Genomic DNA, 23,851 nt, shown 5'->3' with positions numbered 1-23,851 from the left:
CTAGCAAGGAGTAGACACAGATGCTAGCATTCATTATGCTAATATTTGAGCTGGCTGATGTGCAAAATTACAGGTATAATCCTTTGGTGGATATTTTTCTTTCCTTTCTTGAAAAGAACCATGATAAATGTGTTACTGACATCCTTAAATGCTTTGAGCTCAGCTTAACCTTCCAGAATTCAGAGGCTTATCCAAAGTTTATCTGAAAAACCCATGTTTTAAAAGAGGTCAAGAAGTCTCATCAGGAATTAATTTCAGGGGGATTTCAGGATTTATTTCCTGGGTTTTTTTGACTGGACGAGAAACAATAAGATACATAGAACTTTTCAAAAGGATTTTAAAAGGGAGGAAAATTATGATTGACAGTAGGTGGGAGTGTGATACTCTGGGAAATGAAAAAGAAAAATCTGCCTTGTATCACACAGGAGTCAGTAGCAGAATCAGTGACTACTCTACTTTGCTACCCCTTATAAGAAAAACAGGCTTTCTGCAGAGATTTCAGGCCTTCTTTTTTCCAGATCCGTATCTCTTTAAGAATCAGGTGTACAGAGGCTGCAAAGTTTTTAAATATGGATGTTTTTCCAAATTGCCCAGATATTTCTGAATATCTTCAAAAGCCTATAGTTAGAACAACAGACAGGGGATGTCACTGCTTTATGTGAACCTGCTCATTCACAGCACAGAATTTGTATTTTTGGTCCTTTCCTGTTTATCATAGACACCCTGTACGAGTACTGAAGTGCTGCTGTTATGTTTTCACATATTTCCATTAATGTTAGTTCCCTGGATAGGTATTACAGGGCTCTGACTGGTTGCCATGAAAGGATTTCCCACCCCCACCCTGCTTCAAATTATCACTAAGTGCTCATGCTCAAAACTCTTTTGTAGGTCCATACTAGAGTTTTGAATGGGACTCTTGAGAACATTAGGTAACAAGACCTTCATTAGAGACTGTAGTGATAGCACAAGGGGTAACTGGTTAAAACTTAAACAGGGGAAGTTTAGATTGGATATAAGGAGGAAGTTCTTTACCCTAAGGGTGGTGAGGCACTGGAATGGGTTGCCCAGGGAGGTTGTGAATGCTCCATCCCTGGCAGTGTTCAAGACCAGGTTGGATGAGGCCTTGGGTGATATCGTTTAGTGTGAGGTGTCCCTGCCCACAGCAGGGGGGTTGGAACTAGATGATCTTAAGGTCCTTTCCAACCCTAATTATTCTATGATTCGATTCTATTCTATTACCTGAACAATGTCAATCATTGAGGTCCTCACAGCATAAATAAAAGAAAGCCACCTCTCTACATGACTGAGCATTTGCTTTTGTTTAAAAGACTTATCAAAAACTGTCCTGAAGACTTGGCTTTCTTGCGCAGTATTCTGGTTACTTGCACTGGAACCAAAATCCAGGGAAAACAAATAGATGGGATATTTGTAAGGCCAAGAAAATTTAATAGTTGGGCTATTATATATTATAGTTATATATGTATCATCTCATATATATTATAGTTATGCATATATAATATAATATGACTTGAGTTCACACCTCAAAATGGACATTTTGGCATGCTGGGCATTCTTACTTGCTTAATCCAACTCAGATTCCCTTTCCTAGAAGCAGATCTTATTTTTAGCAAAGATCTCTTATGGTAACAATTTTTCATTTTATTTGGTTAGTGACGATTCACTGGTTCCTGAAATTCTCCAGCAGGAAGGCAATCCTCACTCACAGCAACAAATCACAGACTGGGATGGGACTCATGGCAGAAGCAGTTACAGAGAAGGGTCATGGATTTGTTGAAACACATCAGCCAAGACACAATTCAGAGAAGCAGGACCAGTTCCTGCTTCTCAGTTGCAACGTTATAAATAAAACCTGGGATAGTCTGCCAGATAAAGACTTCATTGGGAACGATTTCTTGTCAGAGTGAGCTGGAAATCTGCTGTTTACAACCTTAGAAGCTAGTGATTTGTAACCAAGCAACAGATTTGCTGGTTTGCTTGAAACAAACGTTTATAGCAAGGCAGGAGGATTATTTAACTGAGGGCTTTGGGGAATGGAATATTTTCTTTAAAGAAACATTTTAACTATAAAAAAGGTAAAGAGAGTTTTTTATATAAAACCTTTTTACAGTTTATTTCCTATCATTAATTTCTTAATATATATATAAATGAGGATCTGACTAAATGAATCAGGACGTTAAATGATAAAGTTCCGTCCATGTGAACAAATAAATAATTATTTACAATCTTTGGCAAAACAAATGAAATTTCATTGATCTCACTCTCTCACACACACTTGCAAGGAAAAGAAAAATGAAAAAAAATTTAAAAAACATCATAAATAATTTACATAGAATAGGAAAATTATGATACAGTCCAAATATTAACATCTTCCTCACCACATTGATGTCTGTCTCTGACAAAACAAAAAAACCCTACACAGCCATTACAATCACTACATTTAGTGAAATCACCCTCCCTTCTGCTTGGGACATAGGTACACAACTTGAAACACCAAAAGAAAGAAACTGAAATGTTTAAAAACCTTAAAAAAGGGGCAAAAAAACCCACAAAAAACAACAAACAAAAGCAAACAAAAAACAGGAAAAAAAAAAGTTTGAAATAAATCCTGCCCCCCCCCCAAAAAAAAAGATTTGATAATATGAACACTATAAAATGTGCAATAAAGCCAGTAACCGTGGATTCCTTTCTAATGAATATAGCAACAAGATCTATTTCAAGGGAGAAAATTTAGCTCACTTTGCCCTACAAGGTTGCAGAGGTACTGTATTATTCCATTAGTTAACCCATCTATGAATAAAATTACACCAGTGTGTGTTCTTTTTGTGAAGAAAGCTCATACAACTTAAACAAAACAAAGAAAGTTAAGCATGTTTATACTATTGTATATCTGAGTAACTGTTGTATCTGTTTAGAATAAACACTGGTATCCCTTCAGCATTATTTAAGAAGTTCTATATACAGCAGACATAGGTATCAATACAAAATATTAAAATTAGGGTAACTGGATATATATATTAAGGTTCCATTTATAAATTCCTTATTATTATTCAACTTTAAAGTATACATGAACATAACCCATGAAACTATGCTTAAGTGTATACCATGCTTTGACAAAATCTACATATTGTGATATGCTTTTACAAACAGCTTTAAAATATTATTTGTGTATGTATTACTGATGCATTATATGACATGCTTTAAAATAAATTATCAGAGAAGATAGCTCTGTGTGATAATCTTAATAAATACTAACAAAATATTTATAAGTGGAACCTTAGATTCATACATTACCAAATTAATTAATAGTGGCCTTGCCACCTTTTCAAAAACCCACATTACAATTCAGGATCTCAAAGTGCTTTTTGCAGCAGAGGTGGGGAAAGTGGTTCAGTTTCATTTTGCTCCACATGGTCACTGCATATTCTTTATTACAAGGGAATGCAAAATATGATGGAAACAGAACAATTGGAAATAAATTTTTGAAAGTCAGACAATAGTGATGGCTTTGCATGCTTACATGACTCATTCTTCCCTTTCACATGGGAGTTTCTAGATTGTGTTTGGCCTGAATTAAGCTCCTACTAGGCTTTAAGTTTCAAATCTGGCATTTCTACCAACTGTAATTTTAATAGGTGTAAAAGCATCTTCATCAGCTAAAGAACATCTTTTTGGATCGAGAAGTGTTCATAGTTGATCTTTATTACTCAAAGGCATTTTCACTGTTATTATAGACACCGTTGGTGTAGCCCTCCATCACTTTGCTAAAGTTAGACCCAGAAGCCTCGTGTTATTGAAGTCCAGTCCTGATCAGAACAAGGAAGTGTCAATCATACACCTAAAAACTTATTCAAACACATTTTTCCTCACTTAATGACTGATAATCATCACCCCCTCTTTTTCTCCATATATATAAATACATTAAGTAATTACATTTTTATATGTAAACGTCATTCCTTGAAAAAAGACAAATAAAACCCCATGTTTTCACTCTACAGAAGTTTTCTAATGTATCAATCTGCTACTGCTTCAGTGGTGGGTCAGATGCTCACATTTAGGTTTCATTAATCCTGGCTGTGAGAAGGCACTTGGGTGAAGGGATGGCTGAGGCACTCCTGGCAGCAGGGAGGTACTTGGTGAGTGGAGCACGAGGACAGAGGACAGGAGGTACACAAAAATAGAAACTGGGAGTACCAGGATGTACTGAGGTGTCTAGGTTGCATAGCATTTACAGTACTTTGCTGGTAATGCAGCAACCATTGCTCAAGCATCTGAAAGAAATGGGAAAAAAGGTATTAATTGTGATTGCTTTATTTGGTTAGATAGTCAAACACAAGAAAAGAGCTCCATCATGGTACAACAAAGATCCACACAATGTTTTTCCTATTCTGCATTTCCTACAAATGTGAGGGCACTTACATAAAAATAGGTATCTGCCTGTGTAGCAAGACATACACGTATGTGTATGTGCACCTACATATCTAAATGTATATAAAAATAACATAGAAGAAACCCTGGGAAAGCATTTTCATATTTCAAAACATTTCAGACAAGGCACTATAGATAGACATGCTCATTAAAAAATATCTGCTTTCCCCTTCATGCCTCTTGAATGAGGGATGATCCAGAAGTAGCTCTGCCCGCAGGACACACTGAAATAGCCTACAAAAGGAAAGCGAATGTATACAGAGAATTCTAAGAACGTATCTTGCTTAGAGATTTCAATCTCATTTTTTCCAGGTGGGTAGCATTAAAACATCTGATTTTTGTTATTTAAATTGAGATTACTATATGGGCAAAGGGCATTCATGGTATTTCAATAAATCAAGGTTTACTCCATGTTATGATATTACATATTGCTTTCAGTAACTACAGGATACTTTTAGTTTCCATATTTCACTCTGCTCCACAGGTTATCAAAGTCTTCAGCATTTTCCAGACATTTTCTGTAACTAACCTCTGCATTCATATTTGAGGTCAGAGAAATAGACCATCTCTTGAGAGAAGACAAAAAGACCTAATCGTCCACCAGCAAATGTTGTATCATAGATTGGTCCAGAATCCACCATGACTTGTTTCCCTTCATACACTAAAACTCTGTAAAGAACAACATAATTTAAATTAGACAAGAAGAATAATACAGTGTTCAGTGTTGCTGACAGTTCCCAAGAACTAGAACAGAATTAATTTTAACAAGGCACCAGAAAACCCAATTGCATTGTAAGAATCACTTCTCATCTCTATCTCACGCCCACCTGGCTGGCAGCCACAACACATTAATCAGAAGCAGTGGAGCTGTTCCATAAGTAATTTCATGCACACCATCTGCAAAAGATTTCCCAATTCTTTATTTAGAAGTCATGTCTCCTGGAATGAACTATGTCATGTGCTAGCATTCATTGATAAGCCCTTGTCCCTGTGAACACAGAGGTTAGCACAAGACCTTGCCACATCACTTAGCAAAGTCATCTTTACAGCTGTCTGAATGGCTGATTTATTTATCTTTAGGTGCAAGGGCCAACATCTAAAATTGTAAGAACCATCCCTTGAGTAAAACTAAACATTAATTGGAGATATGCTGAATCTCAATTTCAGACATTTTAAGAGCTTAATGATAGCTGGAAGGGTTTGGACACAAATGACTAGACTAATAATAAACTGGAAAAGAAAGAGAACGTGGGGGGGGGTGTCTGTAGAGGTTTTGGTGGGCTGGTTTGGGTTTTTGTTGTTTTAGGGGGAAGAGTTGACTGTTTCTTGCAGTGTTTTGGGCACCTAACTTGAAGCCAAAAGACAAAGACATTTCTTCATTTTCCTTCTCTATCAGACAGACTGCAGTTCCTTAAGCCTGGATTCTCCAGTTCTCATGGGAGACCTTGAGATAGTCAAAGTTCTTAGGCTCTCAGTCTCTTAAAATAGCTTTAGGGTCAAATAAGAAAAGACTCCATAGTCTGTTAGTTAAAGAAGTCTCTAGAGGAAGGGATCATGGTCCTGCTTCAATTAATACATTAGTTATACAAAGCAGAAATACGTGGCTTCATAGGAAGACTAAAACACTTGAGCAAATTCCTGTAAAACAAGGATTAGGGAGATTTCTGCTTAGGATGGAATTCATATACAGCACTTGCTATATCCTAAAGTGTCTTATTTTCTGAAAAGTCCCCAAAGAGAAGTATGAAACTGCATCCTGAAATCCGTATTTAATGGCCTGTAAAAAGAACAGCAAAAAGAATGACAGGTTTTCATGTTCAAGTAACCCTATTTAATGTAATCCTCGATATTTCAAAACCCCAAAACATATGGAAAGAGTTTAATAAATCTTTTATCCCACCAAAAGAAAAAAAAAAATCAAACCAAGAACATGTAGCTCAAAACATGTTAATAAGAAATTGCTACTTTTGTACAAATAAAATGGTTTCATGACTATATTAGTGAAATGATTGATTTTATTATCTATAAAACCACCCTAAAGAATTAAGGAATTTAATGCCCTGGATCATAGACTTTGTCATGCTAGAATAATTTAATGGGTTACCAGTTGAAACATGCTTTGTCTGACACTAAGAAGATTCTGCAAATGAGGATACAGATAACAGCAACATGAATGAAAAACTCAACTTTCCTTTTGACCTGTATCAGTCAATGCTTTGCACTGCAATACTTTCACGCATAAAGAAATTATTTTCTTTCCAAGAAACAGGTAACTTTTAGCAACTTAGTGCATCCAGATTTGTTTACCCTTTCTCTCTTACAGCAAAACAAATAACTGCTATAAGCACAAACAAGACCTTAAGAGGTAAGTTCATACTCTGCCACATGGAAAACACCCTTTATAGGTCCTGTAGTTAGTAGAAGATAAAATTGACAGGGACAGTTAATGCTCATTCTTTGGAATATTAGATAAGCAGCTGGGCTCTAAGGAAAGTCATATGCCATAGCACCTTGCTGTGTGCATTACAGATGTGCACATGGCTACTTCTGCAGCATTCCATATAAGCCACTATAGGAGACAGGATGCTGAAGTAGACAAGCCATTGGCCTACTTCCCTGTGGCAATTCTGATGGTTCTGATTAATTTCATTCATTCAAATTCCAGAGGCTGCGGAGGAATCTTGTGTTCTAATCTTGCTTTAGTTTTGCTCTGGAATTTTTGGTTCCTTTACAGAAAAGCTTTTTTTTTCTTTTTTTCCCAGAAATTTCTTGCTTTCTTTAATTCAATAATATTTATCTGATGTACATACTGAACCATCCAGACTAAATTGAAAACAGCTGAAAAGAAAAATAACTTATTCTAAGGGTAACAAAATGCCCCCAAAATACTATAACAAACTGTCACACAAGTATTATCATTATCAGAACTGACAAAGAAACTGATAGCATAGCTCTTATACCAAGAGAGACAAAAGTTTTGCTACTAGAAAACAGAGGTGCAGAAACATTTCTTACTTTATTAATCCTGTTTTAGGTCTATGAATCAAATGCCACCGGTAAGCAGTATAATCTTTCCAGCCAATGTTCTTGGGATCATGCCACAATGTACGCACCTACAGCAGGAATACAAATGGCTTATTAGAACAGACTGTGCTCCAGTACATCACTATAGAAACTGTACTTGCAGCCAAAGCTCATCTGCTGCAAAGCATGAAACTGAAAATAGTGTTTAATATTCAATGGTATGATCCCCAAACCTCTCTTATAGGGGCAGAGTAATGAATATTTACATCTTAAATTATTGATCAGTTACTCATCTGTAGTTTCATAGCTGAAGTCACTGAAGACCATTACAGCATCAAACCTGACTTCCCTTAGGAAGTCCTGCCCTTGTTTGCACATACACACCCATGCTGCCAGAGTCAGTGTTAACTTTCCTATTTGTATGAGAGACTCCACCAAAGAAGAGGGATTGCAGCTTGCACAGATGTTACTGCCTGTGGTCTGCTCCTTGAAATTGCTTCCACTCAGTCAGGGTCCTCTTCCTGCAAGGAGCCCCTAAGTTCTAAGTTCCCATCTACACACAAAACTCCACTAATTTCCAAAAGGCATGAATTTCTTCCACGGCTGGGCCCTATTTGGAGCAGCACCAGTTTTTCCTCACTGTTTTCATTTATTTTCTCTTTGGCTGTCACTGGCTACTGAACTCCACGTATAATCGAAACAAGTTGGAACGCCAAAGAAGCAAGTGCCAATACAGAGTTCACAAAGGATTTGTGGATAACTGAGACCTCTCACTCCTTTCTTTGGACCACATCACATTTTCCCTTTTGTAATTTTTTCCACTTATAGTTTTTTATACTTGTAATGTTTTCTTTGAAACACAATGCAAATATTATTGACACTAGTAATGTGGGAATTGAAGAAAAGCTGATAAACGTCTACAAAAATTGAGGTGGGAAAAGAAATTCTTTGAGACACCTCCCTTATTCTTAAAATAGTTGTCATGCACTGTTGGCCTGAAGTTTTAAATCTCTCACCTGTCCAGGTGTGTTTCCTGTGTGCCAGAGGGCATTTCTCAAGTGCTCACCAGCACCAGTTGTTGAATTTACTACTTTGAGTGACACACCAGAATAGCCATAAGCCCTGGTGGGTTTGTCCTCCCAGTAGGTTTGAGTGACCTGCTTCCACATCAGAACATAAAACCGACTGCTGGACTGGTAGCCAAACACAAAGCCAGCATAATCATCATCACGATCTGTGTTAACATAGAATGTCCCACTGAAGTCAACAGAGCTGAACTCATCATAGCCTGGGAGAAGACAAAAGCGACAAACCACTGAGTTACCATGCTGAGCCCAGCCACCCACACCAAAGAGTGCCAGGTCTATCCTGAGTTTTGCTAGAAGTCATAAACTATCCTTTTGAGTTTTCTTACCTGTAGGAGAGGAAGTAATTACACTTGCCTACCTATTACATGGAGGCTTCTGGAGGGAAATAAGTTGTTTACAAGGGACATTGAAGACAGCAGGCACTATACTTATATCAAGTTCTTCAACTGGGTATTTTATGTGTGTTACAGTCAGTAATCAGATAAATAGTCAAAGGCAAACAGCATTGACCTGGTTTTCATTTGGGCATATACATTGTTCCCATACTTGCTTGCAGCACCAAAAAGGTGTGTTTATCTAGCTTTTTACTTTTTCCTTTCCTTATCACCAGATCACTGGTTCATTTTCTGAAGACAACACCTGACTTCAGATACTCACCTACAGCTATTCCAGGATCAGAGTTGGCAGTCTGTACCAGTTCCTTGCCTTGGTGGCGAATAACCCAGTTGGGATCAATCTGAGCTGTTCCCTTGGGGTCCAGTGGGACCATCTGGAACTTTCTGAAATCAGTCTCACTTATGGCATTGTTTTCAGGGCAAACATCATAAATATCTGGGACATTGTCATTGTCAAAGTCATCTTTGCAAATATCACCTCTGCCATCACCTATAAGCAATGTGAATAAACAGATGCAATCGTTAACAATTTATCCAGCCTTCCTAGGAGCTCTCCCAATGATGGAAGAAATTTATGATAAACATAAGTATGTTATTCTCTTGTTTCTCAAAGAACACTCCAAATGACTCCAAAGAAAACTTCATTCTCTAAAAGTCAATTTGATATGTTGCTGGTAATGACTGGAAGAAATCATCAACTTAGATCAGGGCCAAAATCGTCAATAAACTGTCCTGTCAGTGGTTTATGACAATGATCAATCTGGCCCCAGACCACATGCTGCTTTGGAATCAGGGTGGGAAAAGTTGGAAGTTTACTATGTCTATGTAATTCACTAATTCTTGTATTACATTTTCAGTTTGATTTGTCCCAGATGTGGATACAATGCCACAGTAATATGTGCAGTGTAAATGAATTCAAACAATAGCATTAAAAACTTAATCTTCCTGCACATTGCTAAATCTGTATACACTATTGAAGATACTAAATATTTTCAGACTTTTATCTCTGTCTCAAGATTTGTTCCATCTAAGGTGCTTCAGACTGCAGAAGTGTCACCCAGATGTCAAAAGAAAGTGGAGACAGTATTGCAGTAAAATACTGCAATATTTTGTAGTATTTTGAAAGACACTCTTAGTCCTCTACTCGTGGGTAGAGCAACTTGTCTTAAAGAAAACGTGGTGCTTCAGAAAAATGTAAGAAAAAATAAAGAAGCACTGTATCCAATAGGACTAGCCTTGGAGAAACGGAAATACTAAGTTTTGTTACATGAATTGCATAAGTTTTTAGAGAACCTAAAAATACATCCATAGAGTTCAGCTACAGTTGTGCTTCTGCCCAGTACTTTTACTATACTCAGTATTTTTAAAAAAAGACAAAAAATTATTTCCTTTCTTAATTTACCAATAATATTGGAGAGATGCCTTGCCTTGAATAGTAGGTGTGGAAAGAAGGCATCTAAAAAAAAAACTCATTGCCAATGCCACTATTATTCAGTGGCATATAACAATACAAACACTTGAAAATATAGCAGAAAATCTTGGCTAGACAAGTACAGAAACAAATTTGCAAATGGCTCCAACTTTTACAACAGAAACCACTGGATATTACACTGGGTACTAACATAGAACCAGAACTGTCAGCTAATTTGTTTCTATCCTCATGCAGCTGTGCAGCTGCTTTTAAGGTATTTGTGACTGCTCTAAGAACATGGGAATTAACACAATAGGAAATAGCAATGATCCAGCTCATTCAATACTGACCTGCTGCTAGATGCTTCACAGACAAATGGAAAGCTACATAATTAAGCCTAACCAGCACAGCATTGTCCAAGTATAAAGCTTTCACAGAGAAAGCAGCAGAATGAGCTTTAGGCAACAGCCAAAAAAAAACCAACACAAAAAAGTCAGGAAAAGATGAAGCATCTAGTATCTCAAAGACACTCTGCAGTTCAGATACATGGTAAAATGGTCCCATTTTCCACTCTGGCAATCAGCCATGGAGAACTTCCAATCCTGACCAGCTGTGTGCTCCTGCACCTGTTTGTCTTAGTACTTATTGGAGAAAAGAGAATGAATTTCCAATTTTATTCGCTTTGCCAATATGAAAGAGGTAATTCTTGAGTCACAGGAGAATCTAATTATTCGCTGAAAAGTCCTGCTGATGTTCATTTGGTACTGAGCTGCTGCTGACTACATTGACTCCATGTCAAGGAAAGTTAGAAAGTGTTTGTTTACCCAGCCATGTCCAAGAGCTCTCTCCAGGGCCTCATCTTCATATGCTATAGCTCACATCTTCAGAGCATGGGAGCATCTTTTGGCTTTATTTATTGCTTTTCCAAGACTTCTGTTGGACCTACCACTAATGACAGTGATGAGCTGGCTAAACTGTTTATATTTACGCTTTTTGTGATCCTTACTCCATACTTAAATGCAGCCTCCCTCAAGACCCAGATGACAGATGACTACAACAAGCTATCCCAGTTTGGGGGCACCTTTATTCTGAAATACTTCTGAAATTAAGGGGTGATTCCAGAGACTGGCAAGTACAACTATATTCCAAATATATAATTGGACTGAAGGGTTAAGTAATTTAAAAGCTACTACTGACTACAAACTTCCTACTGCCAGAGGGAAAAGAGTCAGTGCTCAGAATTTTATCTTTCTAAAGGTACCTAAAACCGTATTGTGTAGGTACCAAATTCTTCTTCCAATCTCACCATGGAATGACTCCAGCAAGCTGTATAACTCAGAACAGAAATTGCTCACCTGTATTTACTACAAGGGCCATTACTTGTAGACATATTATGGTGGTTTTCAATAGATCATAAATGTTTTCTAAATGACATTTATGATTATGAAACTGTCATCACTATTTCATTACTGAAATACCGCCAAGCACAGAGAAAGGCTGTTTGAGAGTAACCAGCAACATTTTACCACAGAATTGGAGAAAAGAACAATTGTATATCCATTTTTTGAACTGTGATATGACTATTTTAAAAGCAGACATGTACATCATTGAGACATATTTAAGGCTACTATAAAGCAAATTTGAGAAAAGCTGCTCACAGAAACTCTTTTTTTTGTTGTTGCTGTTGTTTGTTTTTTTTTTTTACCAAAACAGTTAAAAATTAAAAAGAAGCTTAGACCTAAAAAACCTGGTGAAATAGTCTGGTTTTCAAAATAAAGCAGAGCAGTAAACCATATTCTTTTCTTATTCTGATTTTCAGAATATAATGTTTGGAAAGAAAAACAGCTAATTTTTAACTTTTTAAAACTCCTATTTGAAATATTTTCCCAGATTTTTAATATTTCAATTCAAAGTGAATATCATAAGTATACAAAAAAAATGTTTTTTTTTCTTTTTGTATTTGTTAAAGATGTTCTTCTGTTCTACTGCTCTGACCCTGGACCAAACTGGACAGTTCTGTTCCACTGAAGTCGATAGTGTCTCAAATGTCAAAACCAGCATGGTTTGAGCTGAAGTCTCTCTCTTTATCATATATTAATAATCCAAGATCATCAGATACTAAGAACTAAATTAAATAAATATGCTATTGTTCTTACCATCAGAATCCTCCTGCTCAGGGTTGTATCTAAGACGACAATTGTCCCTGTCATCTGGGACACCATCATTATCATCATCAGGATCACAGGCATCTCCTTTACCATCTTTATCATGGTCAGCCTGGTTTGCATTGGGGATGTAAGGGCAGTTATCCTGGTTGTTCTGGTGGCCATCTTCATCTATGTCCTCATTGTTGTCACACTGGTCACCAACAAGGTCATTATCTGCATCAGTCTACCCAAAAAAATTTGAAGAGTAAATTTATTAGGGTTACTAAACATTTTCAAACTAGTATGGCCACTTATCCTGCCATCAGTGCACAAGATCTGGTCCCAAAGACATTTCCAGGGCAAGTCTTTGGCCACAATCATCTTCATTGTTCTCATTCTAAAGATCACAGGGGAGTGTCAGTCTGGGCAGCACATTTTCTTATTGCTTCTGTACACTTAACATTACTTATCTGCACATCGACCAGCAAACTCAGACATATCAAATATAGCCCTGAGGCTGTAATCACTTGCCATGGGACAACAAAGCAGTTCACCAAAGGCTTAAAGATGAATTGAAAGACATCATCACTCTTACTTCCATTTCATCTACTACTGCTACTGCTGAACCCAGAACAATCTGCTGCAAAGAGATCTGACAACCTGAGATGTGAATATTAGCAATACAGGTCCTCTTCTTCAGCTCTACAGTAAACAGGGACTGATAACAATTTTCATGTTCTTTTCTCTACCCTTGTTCTGATATTACCATTAAGGAAATGATCTCTAACATTTACCTGGTCTGGATTATGCATCAAGGGACAATTATCACACTGATCACCAACTCCATCACCATCTGTATCACTCTGGTCTGTGTTATAGACGTAAGGACAATTATCTCGTTCATTAAAAATGTCTATGAAGGAAAAAAAAAAAAGGAAAAAAGATTGAAAAGATCAGAAAAAATCAGAATGATATAGCATCCAGCACAGCCAGCCACACACACAACTGTAGGAGTCACTAGTAAAGAAGGAAGGTTCTTAAGGGGTTCACAAGTTTTCTGACTACTGCAACATACTGGCATATCTCTCTGGAAAGGATAAAAGAACCCTTTCCTATATTATATGGCCCCTGGATGTTTGTATAATTTTTTACAGCCAATAGCATATGATTACACTTCAAATTTTCTTCAAATTCAGATCTATCTCTAAGTATTACTAAGAACCTGAAGATCGCAGGGATGAGAGGACTTCAAAATGTTCAGAAGTTCAAGTCAAATAAGCATCCAGAAGTTTAAACTGTTACTGAAGGAAATCCAAAACTGGATTCCTTCAGCTTCTAGTACTTCCTTATTCTCACAATTTTTTGAGAGACATTTAAGTGCTTTCCTCCCCTCCATAAATCTGATCAAATCTGAGTTATATAGGCATGCACTGGTAGATGAAATAAGCACCTTTAGTATTATTTTAAGACACACAAAAATGTGTATTTGGATTACTGTGGGCTTTGCTTTACACTTATAGCAAAGAGGATTGATTTCCTACAGGCATTGTCTTAAATGCCTGGATGTTCTGATGCTATTTTACCTCCCTAAAAAGGAAAAAAGAAGTCAACAGAAATGTTATATTAGACACTGATTACTTTGGAACACAGACAAATATTTTTTTCTTAGGGTTACACTGATAAAAGACTTGCTGTGAATTATTCTTCAATAATATCCATTGTAGTTATCTAGGGACTTTCTGGACAACTATGCTACACAGAACAGATGAAATTCAGGTCTTCTTTTCTGCCTTTTTGAGCTGCTATACCCAATTTTATTCCATGTATAAAAGCAGGTAGCCCATCTTACTGGACATAAAGCAAAGTATACTCATGGAACAGCATATAATTTGCAAAACTGAAAGCATACCATCTCCATCAATATCCACAGCACATGAGTCACCCTCCCCATTATTGTCTGTGTCAATCTGAGCAGGGTTGTGCACATAGGGGCAATTATCACAGCGGTCACCAACTTCATCCTTGTCATAATCAAACTGACGAGGGTTGAACAGAAGAGGGCAATTGTCCTAAGTAAGAAGAAATAGAAGATTTCAGAATATAAATCACAACTCATGCGAGCATACTACGAAGTGATAATTCTTCCTTTTAGGCTTGGACAGAGGCCAAAAAAAAAAACAACCAAAAATCAAACTATTAATTTACTTTTTTTTTAATGGACAAGCTGTACTTTCACTGAAAATCTTGGTGGTAATGGGGTGCCATCTGGACAGCCTGATTCACTAGCTGGTTTAGTACATGACGTGAATGTGTTCATATATCACTAGGATAGCAATAGGCATTTTAAATTGGATCTATTCATATTTCAACAAAAGTGTATTACTTGTATGTGCATTATTTTATTAAAAAAGACAAAACCAGAACATGTTGCAAAATCAGGCCAATTTCAGCTGCATTTTATATTTTCTGAGAAAAAAATAATTATTACTCTGAGGGGTTTTTTTTGGAACAAACTAGCAATAATATTCTTACTTTTAAAACCACATATTTTGATTTTTCAATTTAAAAAAGGATCAACTTTTTTGTGGGTTCTGTTATACTGTGTATGATAGTAAGATGTAAAATGTTTCAAAAAAGCAAAGTTAATTTTAAATACTATCATTGACTCAGAATATTTTTTCCCTGGGACCATGCCTTTTAGGGGAATTTTTAAAATTTTGTTTTAGTTTGTTCCCTAATTTGGAAGTTTGCCAGAACAAAAACTCTTATGTTTCACACATCCTCAAATTACACATGGGCTTTTGCACAGGCACAAGGAAGTACTTGGTGTGGAAAGCAAAGAACAATAAAACCAAACCTAATTAGTTTTAGTGAGGGTTACATCAGCATCATGGAATCTGAACAGAAGTCATATGGAAAAAAAATTTAAACTCTTTTTTTTCTGCTAAAGCAAAAATGATTTACTAGGAAATAGCCTTTTCGCACATTTTAAATTCCTCAGAAATAAATTATATACTCGAGGACAAGATGTAGTGGCAATTAAAAAAATATATTGTTCATAAAACAATTGTTCTGGCTACAATTTTTTAAAATCTATGTACTAAATCATATTCTTTTATCAAATTATTCTTTTGTTTTTGAAATCTTCCAAACAGAAACATTACATGAACACAGGCCTAACCCAACTTTGACCATCTGAAGCTCTAGGGCATCTAGGCTTCCTCTGAAGGAAACAAAGAGGTGCAGTGAACTCCTAAAACCAATTCACTCATTCTCAACATGTTCAGAACAGGCAGGGTGAATCCCACTCTGGTGGAGCCTCTGTCCTTTTGCTGGATGTGCAGGGAGAATAAGTTTAGACTGACTGTCTACCTTTTGGGCTCTACAGGAAAACAAATTTCAGTTCTGCTGGCAGATGTAAAGTATGAACCAGGCTAGGTACTTTCTCCCTGTCATTTCCCATTGATGCTGGCTGTGTTTACAGCTGTTATTATTACCCATCATCCCTTGTTTCCAACATACCTCAGATGTAGTATTTACCAGCTTTTCAAATATGATGGACCTATCATCCTCCCACTGCAAAATACAGAAGCCAAAGCTACTTTCCATTAATCTGTTTTTATGCACACAACTGAACCCAGAACTGATATGGAGAACATAATTCACACCCAGGTTCCCCAGGCTGCTTTGCTCCTCACAGTGCTACTCTCCTTTGACCAAACACAGCTTTACCATGTACCAGATATCATCCAGGAAAGGCAGTGCAGAGTAACTCAGCTGAAGTTCTGAACAATAAAGCTCTCATCTATTGTAACGGTTTTTGTTAAAGCCAGTTGTTTAGGTCAAGTGTACTGAAGACACAGAAACATATCTTACTTTGTCATCTTCAACACCATCATTGTCATCATCCTCATCACAGGCATCTCCTTTGCCATCTTTATCAAAGTCTTCTTGGCCAGAATTAGGCAGAAGGGGGCAGTTATCCTGGCCAAAAGAAATAATCAGTGCATTATGTTTATATTATGTCAGAATGACTTGCCTGGGCAAAAAAGTAGATATGTTACACCAGAGACTATAAAACAAGATCAATCACAAATACTTTTTAAAGTGCCTGTTTGTTTGCTGCCAAAGATAGTAGTTCATTTCCTGCTTTCATATTGTAAAGTAAGTGAAATGCATCTGCAAATCATTCTATTTCCCACCTCTCCTTCTGTCAAAGCAATGTTTCCAGTAAATTTAAGATGAAACCATCTAGCAGAGAACAAGCACACCACATGCACACCCATGAACTCTTACATCAACTTTTTATAGACAACTCATGAAGTTTGTTTGAAGATTACAAATAAAATGACCAGGTTTGGCTGCCAGAAAAATAAAGACACAAGCCAGGAGATGATCTTCAGAAATAGTTGCTCATATGGAAAGTTACTGTAACAAAGTAGTATGAAGCAATGCAGGGGCACACTGTTAGAAAGGGGTTTGGAAAAAGTGCCTTTATACTGTTCAGCAGAAGAGTACCTTGGCAATCTCATGCTCCCATAGCATTGAAAACAAAAGGCAAATGAACCTCCATTTTGTATCACAGCTTTGTAAAGAACAATTATTTTAAATGAGCAAGTCTTATGTTACACTGAAAAAAAAAAGAAGTGAAGTGGTTTATCAAAATTTTAAGATGTATTCCATTTAAAAATACTAGAATCAGCTAAAAATTGATTGCAATTCAACCACTGGCTAAGAATTTGTCTGTTATTCTCACTCATCACATTCTGTGTCTACTGTATCAAAACTGAACCTGCCAATTGCATACAGAAATACCTTTTCCGTAACACATACCTTAAGAAAATTAATACCATAGTAAGATTCCTAGCCATGTTTTCAATCTCAGTGCTTCTAATAATGTAAGTAATTCAAGTAGACAAGAACTAGAAAATTTGTGATAAATATCAAAATCCCAATGCAACTCCAATTTTTTTTTTTTATGGCACTTTTATAGCAAATACCTGTGAACAGCCTGACTCAACCAACTCAACATTGGTTGCCAGTGACACAAAAAAATCCTTATTTTGAAATAGTGAAAGAAATTAGTTGAAGCTTTCCCAATCACTTTGTATGTTTGTATTTATGTATTTCTTTCTGCATTCTCTATAGATTTGAGTCCAGTTTCATCCAAATCAAGTAGAAAGGTAGAGACATCATGGGCAGCAAGTTCCTATAAACTTAAGAAAAGGAGATAACAGGACAGAGAAGAGAGATCCTACCAGTGCACTCTAGAAATTTGTTATTAAGATACTAGAAAGAACTTAGACATCGCACCTGCCACCTGGGAACTCAAACCTTGAGGCACAAATCTAGTGGAAAATAGGCATCTCTAGTTCACCTATTGACAAAGTTGTGTGTTGGTATGACAAATATTAATGAAAAAATCATACTTTCATGTGAATGAAAATAAAATTCACACTAAAAGATATTGATAAGGTTTTGTTTTTATTTACATCTACTTGCTTTATACATATAGCTTTGATTAGACACTAAGTTAATTTTCAATCATTATTAGCTGAAGAAAGCAGCATTGTTTTTTCCTTTTTAATTGAGTTACTCAACCTCAGTATTTCATAATGAATATAAATACCTGAAAATACCTGCCTTTTTTAAGGTTTTTTAGAAGGGCTGGAAAGGGAGCCCTTAAATGAAATACTTGTGTCTATTAGAATGACACGTATATTAGAGAAACCATGAATCAGCCTTTGGAAACAGTTTTTCTAATGGGTTAAGCATGTTGATTTTTTGTGAAAGTAATCCTTTGCTTTACATCTTGAGTCAATATGTTGCAGATTCTGATGACAGGAACTGAAAAAGAATACATGCACTGCAATTGCTCAATTGTCTGGATCCACAATGAACAGACATCGACTACAGTGAGGAAGATCAACATTTGAGGCTCAAATTTCCACCAGAAACTCTTCTGCTGATAAAGCCTAGACTCACAAGTTCAAAAGGATTACATCCAAGTGACCTGATTCTCTCAAACAGCCTGTTTTCAAACTTTCCTATTCTCTTGATTTGTATTTGGTTTTTTTTAAAACCACTGGAGTGGTCTAGAACTCAAGTAATTTTGGTATTTCTTTCCTCATTTTTTAAGTATCCAAGCACGTTCACCTGCCAGCTTAATGAAAGCAACCACCGGCTTGATGCTGAGAAGCGTTACTCAACTATTTAGAAAAAGGAGAGAAAATTTGTTTATTGCACAGCATTTTCATCAACTTTTTTCACTTACCTTGACACAATGGTATGTTGCATTAGCAGCACAGACCAAGTTATTATTAGGCCAGCCATCCAAATCTGAATCCTCACCACAGATGCGCCCATCACCAGCATATCCTGTCCTGCATTCACATTTGTACATAGGATCACTGAAATGGCCCAGATAAATGCACTCTGCAGACTTATGGCAGCTGTGCGTCTTGTCCTTGCATGGATTCTCAGGTTCACAGACCTGTAAGAGACCATATTCACTGAAACTTGATGATACTCACAGTCAGCTGTGTGCACCTCAACTTTGTCAAAAATCAGGACAGTTATTCAGATGCCTAAAGACAGGAACCTCGCTTTAACTGTGGTCAGTAAGTTACACTGCTCTGTCAGCTCACAACTCCAAACAATGTGTACAATGAAAATAATTAAAACAAACCACAGGAAAAATTGGACATTATTGAAAAAGCAATTAAAGTGTGAGATTAACATTTTCAGGACTCTGCTTTCATCCAGATGTCATTAATCCCTAGAAATTAACTGCAACAGAAAGTAAAATATGCTCATCTCCTTCCCTTCAGTCTTTTGCCTGTCAGTATGCAAGGACTATCTTATTTTCTTAAATCAGAGACCTTAACGAATTCTCATGTACAACAAATGTATTTTCATTAACAGTGTCTGAGAATCTCACACAGATGTTCTACATTTAGACTTCACACACTGAACTACCCACAAATAGTTTCAACAGCAACAAAGGCATCCCATGACATCTATTTTAACGTTTTTTGTCTTGTCTATCAAACCATAGTCTTCAATATTACTTCCACTTCTGTTTTTCACCATTAAGAGGTGTTGTTTTATGGAGTAAGAACTTCAGACATATGTCTAATGACATCCACATTCTCAGCATTATACCTATGGAGAGAACGATACTGATTCTTCAGTTTCCAATCCCCAGAGTAGGCATGTACACTTTAGAGAAAGGAGATCATAGCAGGGGAATGCTTGTTCCTGGCATTTAGCACTCATTTGGAACAACTGTGTAGATGCCAATGGAAATAAAACCCTTAAAAAAATCAACTCGAAATTCAGTGTTTTGTTACTCAAATCCAGAATACTCTGAAACAGCATTTATCTATTTCAGTTTATCTTTGGTACCTAAGTTTATCACATGCTTCCATTCATAGATATTTTCAGGTGGGAATTAGTTTCAAAACCCTCAAGTTCTCTTCAACATCACTTACTTGCTTCTCTGTCTTGGCAACTTCCAGCCCTACCCCATAGGGCTGACTTCCTTTATAGCGCGGAGGACATGGCAAGCAGTGGAAACCTGGATTTGTGTTCACACAGCGATGGACTTGATTCACCTTGAAGCAAATGTCTGACACAGCTATACACTGCAGGAAAAGAAAGAAGAAATCAATGAGATGGCTATGTAATTCCCAAATAATGAAAATTTTAGTGATTTCCTGATGTTGATGGGAACAAAGCCAGTACCTCATCAAGATCCTCACAGGCAGTACCATTGCCAAGGTAACCTGCTGGGCATGGCCCACATGACCAAGACCCATCTGGGTAACTGTTGCACTCTGCTCCAGGAAAGCAAGGATTTGACAAACACCCATCTGGCAAAGACACATAAAAGTGTATATTAAGTTAGGAGCATAAAAGGCATATAAAATTTCATTAAGAAACAGGTATTCTCTATTCATTAGCTTAGGACCCTTAGAATGATGGTTATTAAATTCATTTAATATAGTATTGATTTAATTCTATAACATTAGATTGCTACATCCAGTTGAATACTTTACAACACAGAGAAGTCCTGTTTAAGAAATGCACCCTTGTTCAGAAATCAGTATTAAGAATATTTATAAAAATCTCCCTGATCTAAAAATCACCCTAAATAGTCAAATATCTTTTCCTGAAACAAAGGTATAATTAGTTTTCTATAGTTTCGATTCATAATTATCCATTAAAGAAATGGCAACAATTAGTCAGACTGCATAAAGAATGACTAAACACCAACCAATTGGGCAATCCTTCTTATTGCACATATCATGTTGCTTGGTATCTCCCCCACACGGCTTTCCTCCATACAGTGGCTCTGGACTGTTGCAGAGGCGAGACCTCTCACGAATTCCTCCTCCACAGGTAACAGTGCAGGCAGACCATGGAGACCAAGGACCCCACCGGCCATTCACTAGGACATGCAGAAAAGAGAAGAGCATCACAGGCAGTATAGTGGGGACAACATTTGATGCCATGATAACCCTTTCTTCAGATTCTTGACAGAAGACAGTTTCTCACTATGCGCATAGAAAGAAAGATGCTGGCACAGTCTTACACTGAGATAGCAATGTTTCAGAAACAAACAAACAAAAAAATACCCAACTGCTTTATAGGCATTTTTTGGCCAGCAATTCAAAATAACATGCTGTGCCCAATGGCATGGTGCATTTCTATTTAAGCTGATGAGAACAAATACAGTGTCTTCAAAGCCCCCTACTAAGCTTCAATTTTTTTTGTACAGAAAGCAGAGAGTGATCACAGGATACAAACTTCTGCTGAGCCAGACCCAAGCTTTGTGGCTTTTTTAATAGGAACAGTATTCTCACAGTATTCTCAGTAAGGTTGCAGCTATCATTTTTGTTTTGTCATCCATTCAGTGTATCTTCAGCAGTATTCCTTGACTCAGTATAAATAACCTGTTGATTGTCGTTCGTGTTTTGTATTGGTAGAACTCTACTGATCATTTGTTCATCAATTCTGAATTTTCTTGAAATACAAACATCTTTGAACCAAACTCTGTGTGTGTTCTTGGTATTGCAAAAAAAACATAAGGGCCATGGTTTGTGTCCTTAAATAACCTTTTCACTAAATTCACATGCACAGCTAGAACAAAAAAAAAAAAAGTGAATATAACTATTTAAGTACTATCAGATTGGAAGCTTGACATCAGTTTCAAGCTCATATTCTGTAAGTAGAATGGAAAGACTGAACAGAGGAAGGAACAAATAAATACATATAAAGGGAAAAGAGTGATGGGAAAAATATATGAAAGAAAAATGAAAGTGAAAAGAGTGAATGGTCTCTGAAAAGATTAAGGAGTGGAGATGAAGAAAATTATAACACTTGAGTTGAATATGTGTAAAATATGTATACACACTTTCAAAGAAACCTGACCGCTAAGGGACTGGATGTCTATTCCTAACATGTACAATTCCTTTTTAGATAGTGTTTGTACTTTTGATATACAGAGATAAATCACTAAGTTATAAAATGAAAATTTCTCAAACTCTTAATGTTTAAAGCCAAATCACAACTTGGGAGGTTTACAAAACCTCTGACTTCATTGCTGTCTTGATTTTAAGAGCACCCTTGTGTGTTATTTCAAATCAAGTTATAAATTATATTATTTCAAACCAAGTTATAAATTATATTTTCCATCACAGAAATTCACTGTAACTTAGACCTAAATAAAGAGAGAAAAATCAGCTGGACTATTATTGCATTGCCTTGGATTCAAGGCCACAGACATACCTGGACATGGAACCTTCTCGCACTTCTCTGTTTCACGCCCATTTCCCACACAGTTTTTCCCACCCATCTGGGGAATAGGGGAATTGCAGAGGCGGATGCGGGTGATATTTCCTACTCCGCAGGTAACTGAACAGGAAGACCAGGGAGACCAGTGACTCCAGCCACCATCTTGACGTACTGTGAGGAAAGACCAAAACTCAAGAAACAGCCCACCTGCAGCAGTAATGCAAGCTCACTTGTGAAGTTAACCTTCTTATTAAGCCTCTCACTACATCTGATGAATGCCCCGTGTCTTTCCTACCACTGTCACTTGTACAAAGCACCACATAAGGTCAGGCATTCAAGTACAGCTTTCTTAAGAATCTCAGCGACCAATATATGACTGATATGAATGTTATATATTTAAACATTTTAATATTTAATATTAAAAATAAACTTGTTCCTATGAAATAACTTGTTTAAAATGTACTTTTGGAGATCTAGCAGCTTCAGCAATAGCCTTATGTACTAAAGTGGCCTATATATAGCAGCCAACTGCAACAGTATTAACTACCTGGAGTATGATTTTTTTAAGTGCCTTAAATGTAAAAGCAGTTTAACATTTTGCAAAAGTCTATCATTACCATACTTCTAAACACTACTAAGCTAATGGGATGGGCCGGTAATTGTGAATGAACAGATTAAAACACGGCCCCATGCGTCATGACTATGAACTCAGCATTGTCTTCAAACTCACTTCAAACGAGACTCCTGTACAGAGAATCATATAATGGTTTGGGTTAGAAGGAACCTTAAAGATCATCCAGCTCCAATCCCCCTTCCATGGGAAGGGACACCTTCCACTAGACCAGGCTGCTCAAGGCTGTTTCATAATGTTAAAAAAAAAATGACCCACTGTTTTATGCTTAACAGATCTAAGCCCAGATGCACGTACATATTGCACTGTCAGGAAAAGAAGAAATATTTGACAGGGGTGAGATGACAAAGAATATAACATTAGCTACTTTAAACATGCATACATGAGTGCTCGAATACATACTGCCCTGACTAGTGAGGACTCATAGGAAACCCAGACTAAGCTTCTAAGTTTGTTTTCACTTAGAGATGCCCTAAGAAACTTAAAAAAAAAGAAATGGAAAGGAGAAATTTTATTACTTACTGCGATGGTCACATTTCTTAAAGCTGCACATCCTTGTCTGGATGTGTGGGCCTGTACAAGCACTCCTGGTCACATCACATGACCTTCCTCGCATCTGAGTCCCAGAGCCACACGTAACTGAGCACTTCGTCCAGTCTGACCATGGTGACCAGCCTTCCTCACTGTCATCAGCTGCAGAACAAAAGGTAAGAAGACCTGCTTAGCATCACTACTATCCTACTCAGAAGATTTTCATTTCTCTTTCTGTAGAACATGAACTTCGCCCTTAGATCTCTCTTTTTCTAATTTTGCTTTCCCAAACTGCTGCTGAACTTAGGAAATTTAATGTAATGAGAGGTTAGCCCAGGTAAGAATACTGCATCTTCATGAACTTGCTTGCAGTGCTTGTA

The 23,851-nt window shown here is 36.9% G+C and overlaps 1 protein-coding gene across 2 annotated transcripts in view; it reads right to left on the bottom strand.

Annotated features, from left to right (window-relative positions):
* Positions 1-2,887: 2,887 nt before the first annotated feature.
* THBS2 (thrombospondin 2) overlaps positions 2,888-23,851 on the bottom strand; it is a 32,729-nt gene continuing 11,765 nt past the window's right edge. For both annotated transcript variants that reach the window (XM_062641983.1, XM_062641982.1), the window contains exons 8-22: positions 23,463-23,633; positions 22,304-22,480; positions 20,790-20,963; positions 20,258-20,385; positions 20,005-20,157; positions 18,786-19,004; positions 16,388-16,495; positions 14,421-14,580; positions 13,306-13,424; positions 12,521-12,755; positions 9,216-9,443; positions 8,487-8,758; positions 7,462-7,559; positions 4,976-5,115; positions 2,888-4,289 (exon numbers count right to left, since the gene is read on the bottom strand). In XM_062641983.1, coding sequence (XP_062497967.1) covers positions 4,282-4,289; positions 4,976-5,115; positions 7,462-7,559; positions 8,487-8,758; positions 9,216-9,443; positions 12,521-12,755; positions 13,306-13,424; positions 14,421-14,580; positions 16,388-16,495; positions 18,786-19,004; positions 20,005-20,157; positions 20,258-20,385; positions 20,790-20,963; positions 22,304-22,480; positions 23,463-23,633 — 2,390 coding nt within the window. In that variant the 3' untranslated portion in view covers positions 2,888-4,281. The remainder of the gene's footprint in view (positions 4,290-4,975; positions 5,116-7,461; positions 7,560-8,486; positions 8,759-9,215; positions 9,444-12,520; positions 12,756-13,305; positions 13,425-14,420; positions 14,581-16,387; positions 16,496-18,785; positions 19,005-20,004; positions 20,158-20,257; positions 20,386-20,789; positions 20,964-22,303; positions 22,481-23,462; positions 23,634-23,851) is intronic.

The sequence above is a fragment of the Pezoporus occidentalis genome, unplaced genomic scaffold (assembly GCF_034315485.1).
Source record: "Pezoporus occidentalis ecotype Australia unplaced genomic scaffold, CSIRO_AGI_Poc_V1 ctg7, whole genome shotgun sequence".
Taxonomy (NCBI): domain Eukaryota; kingdom Metazoa; phylum Chordata; class Aves; order Psittaciformes; family Psittacidae; genus Pezoporus; species Pezoporus occidentalis.
Note: the sequence above shows the minus strand (reverse complement) of the source record. Positions and strands in the feature narration are given on the sequence as shown.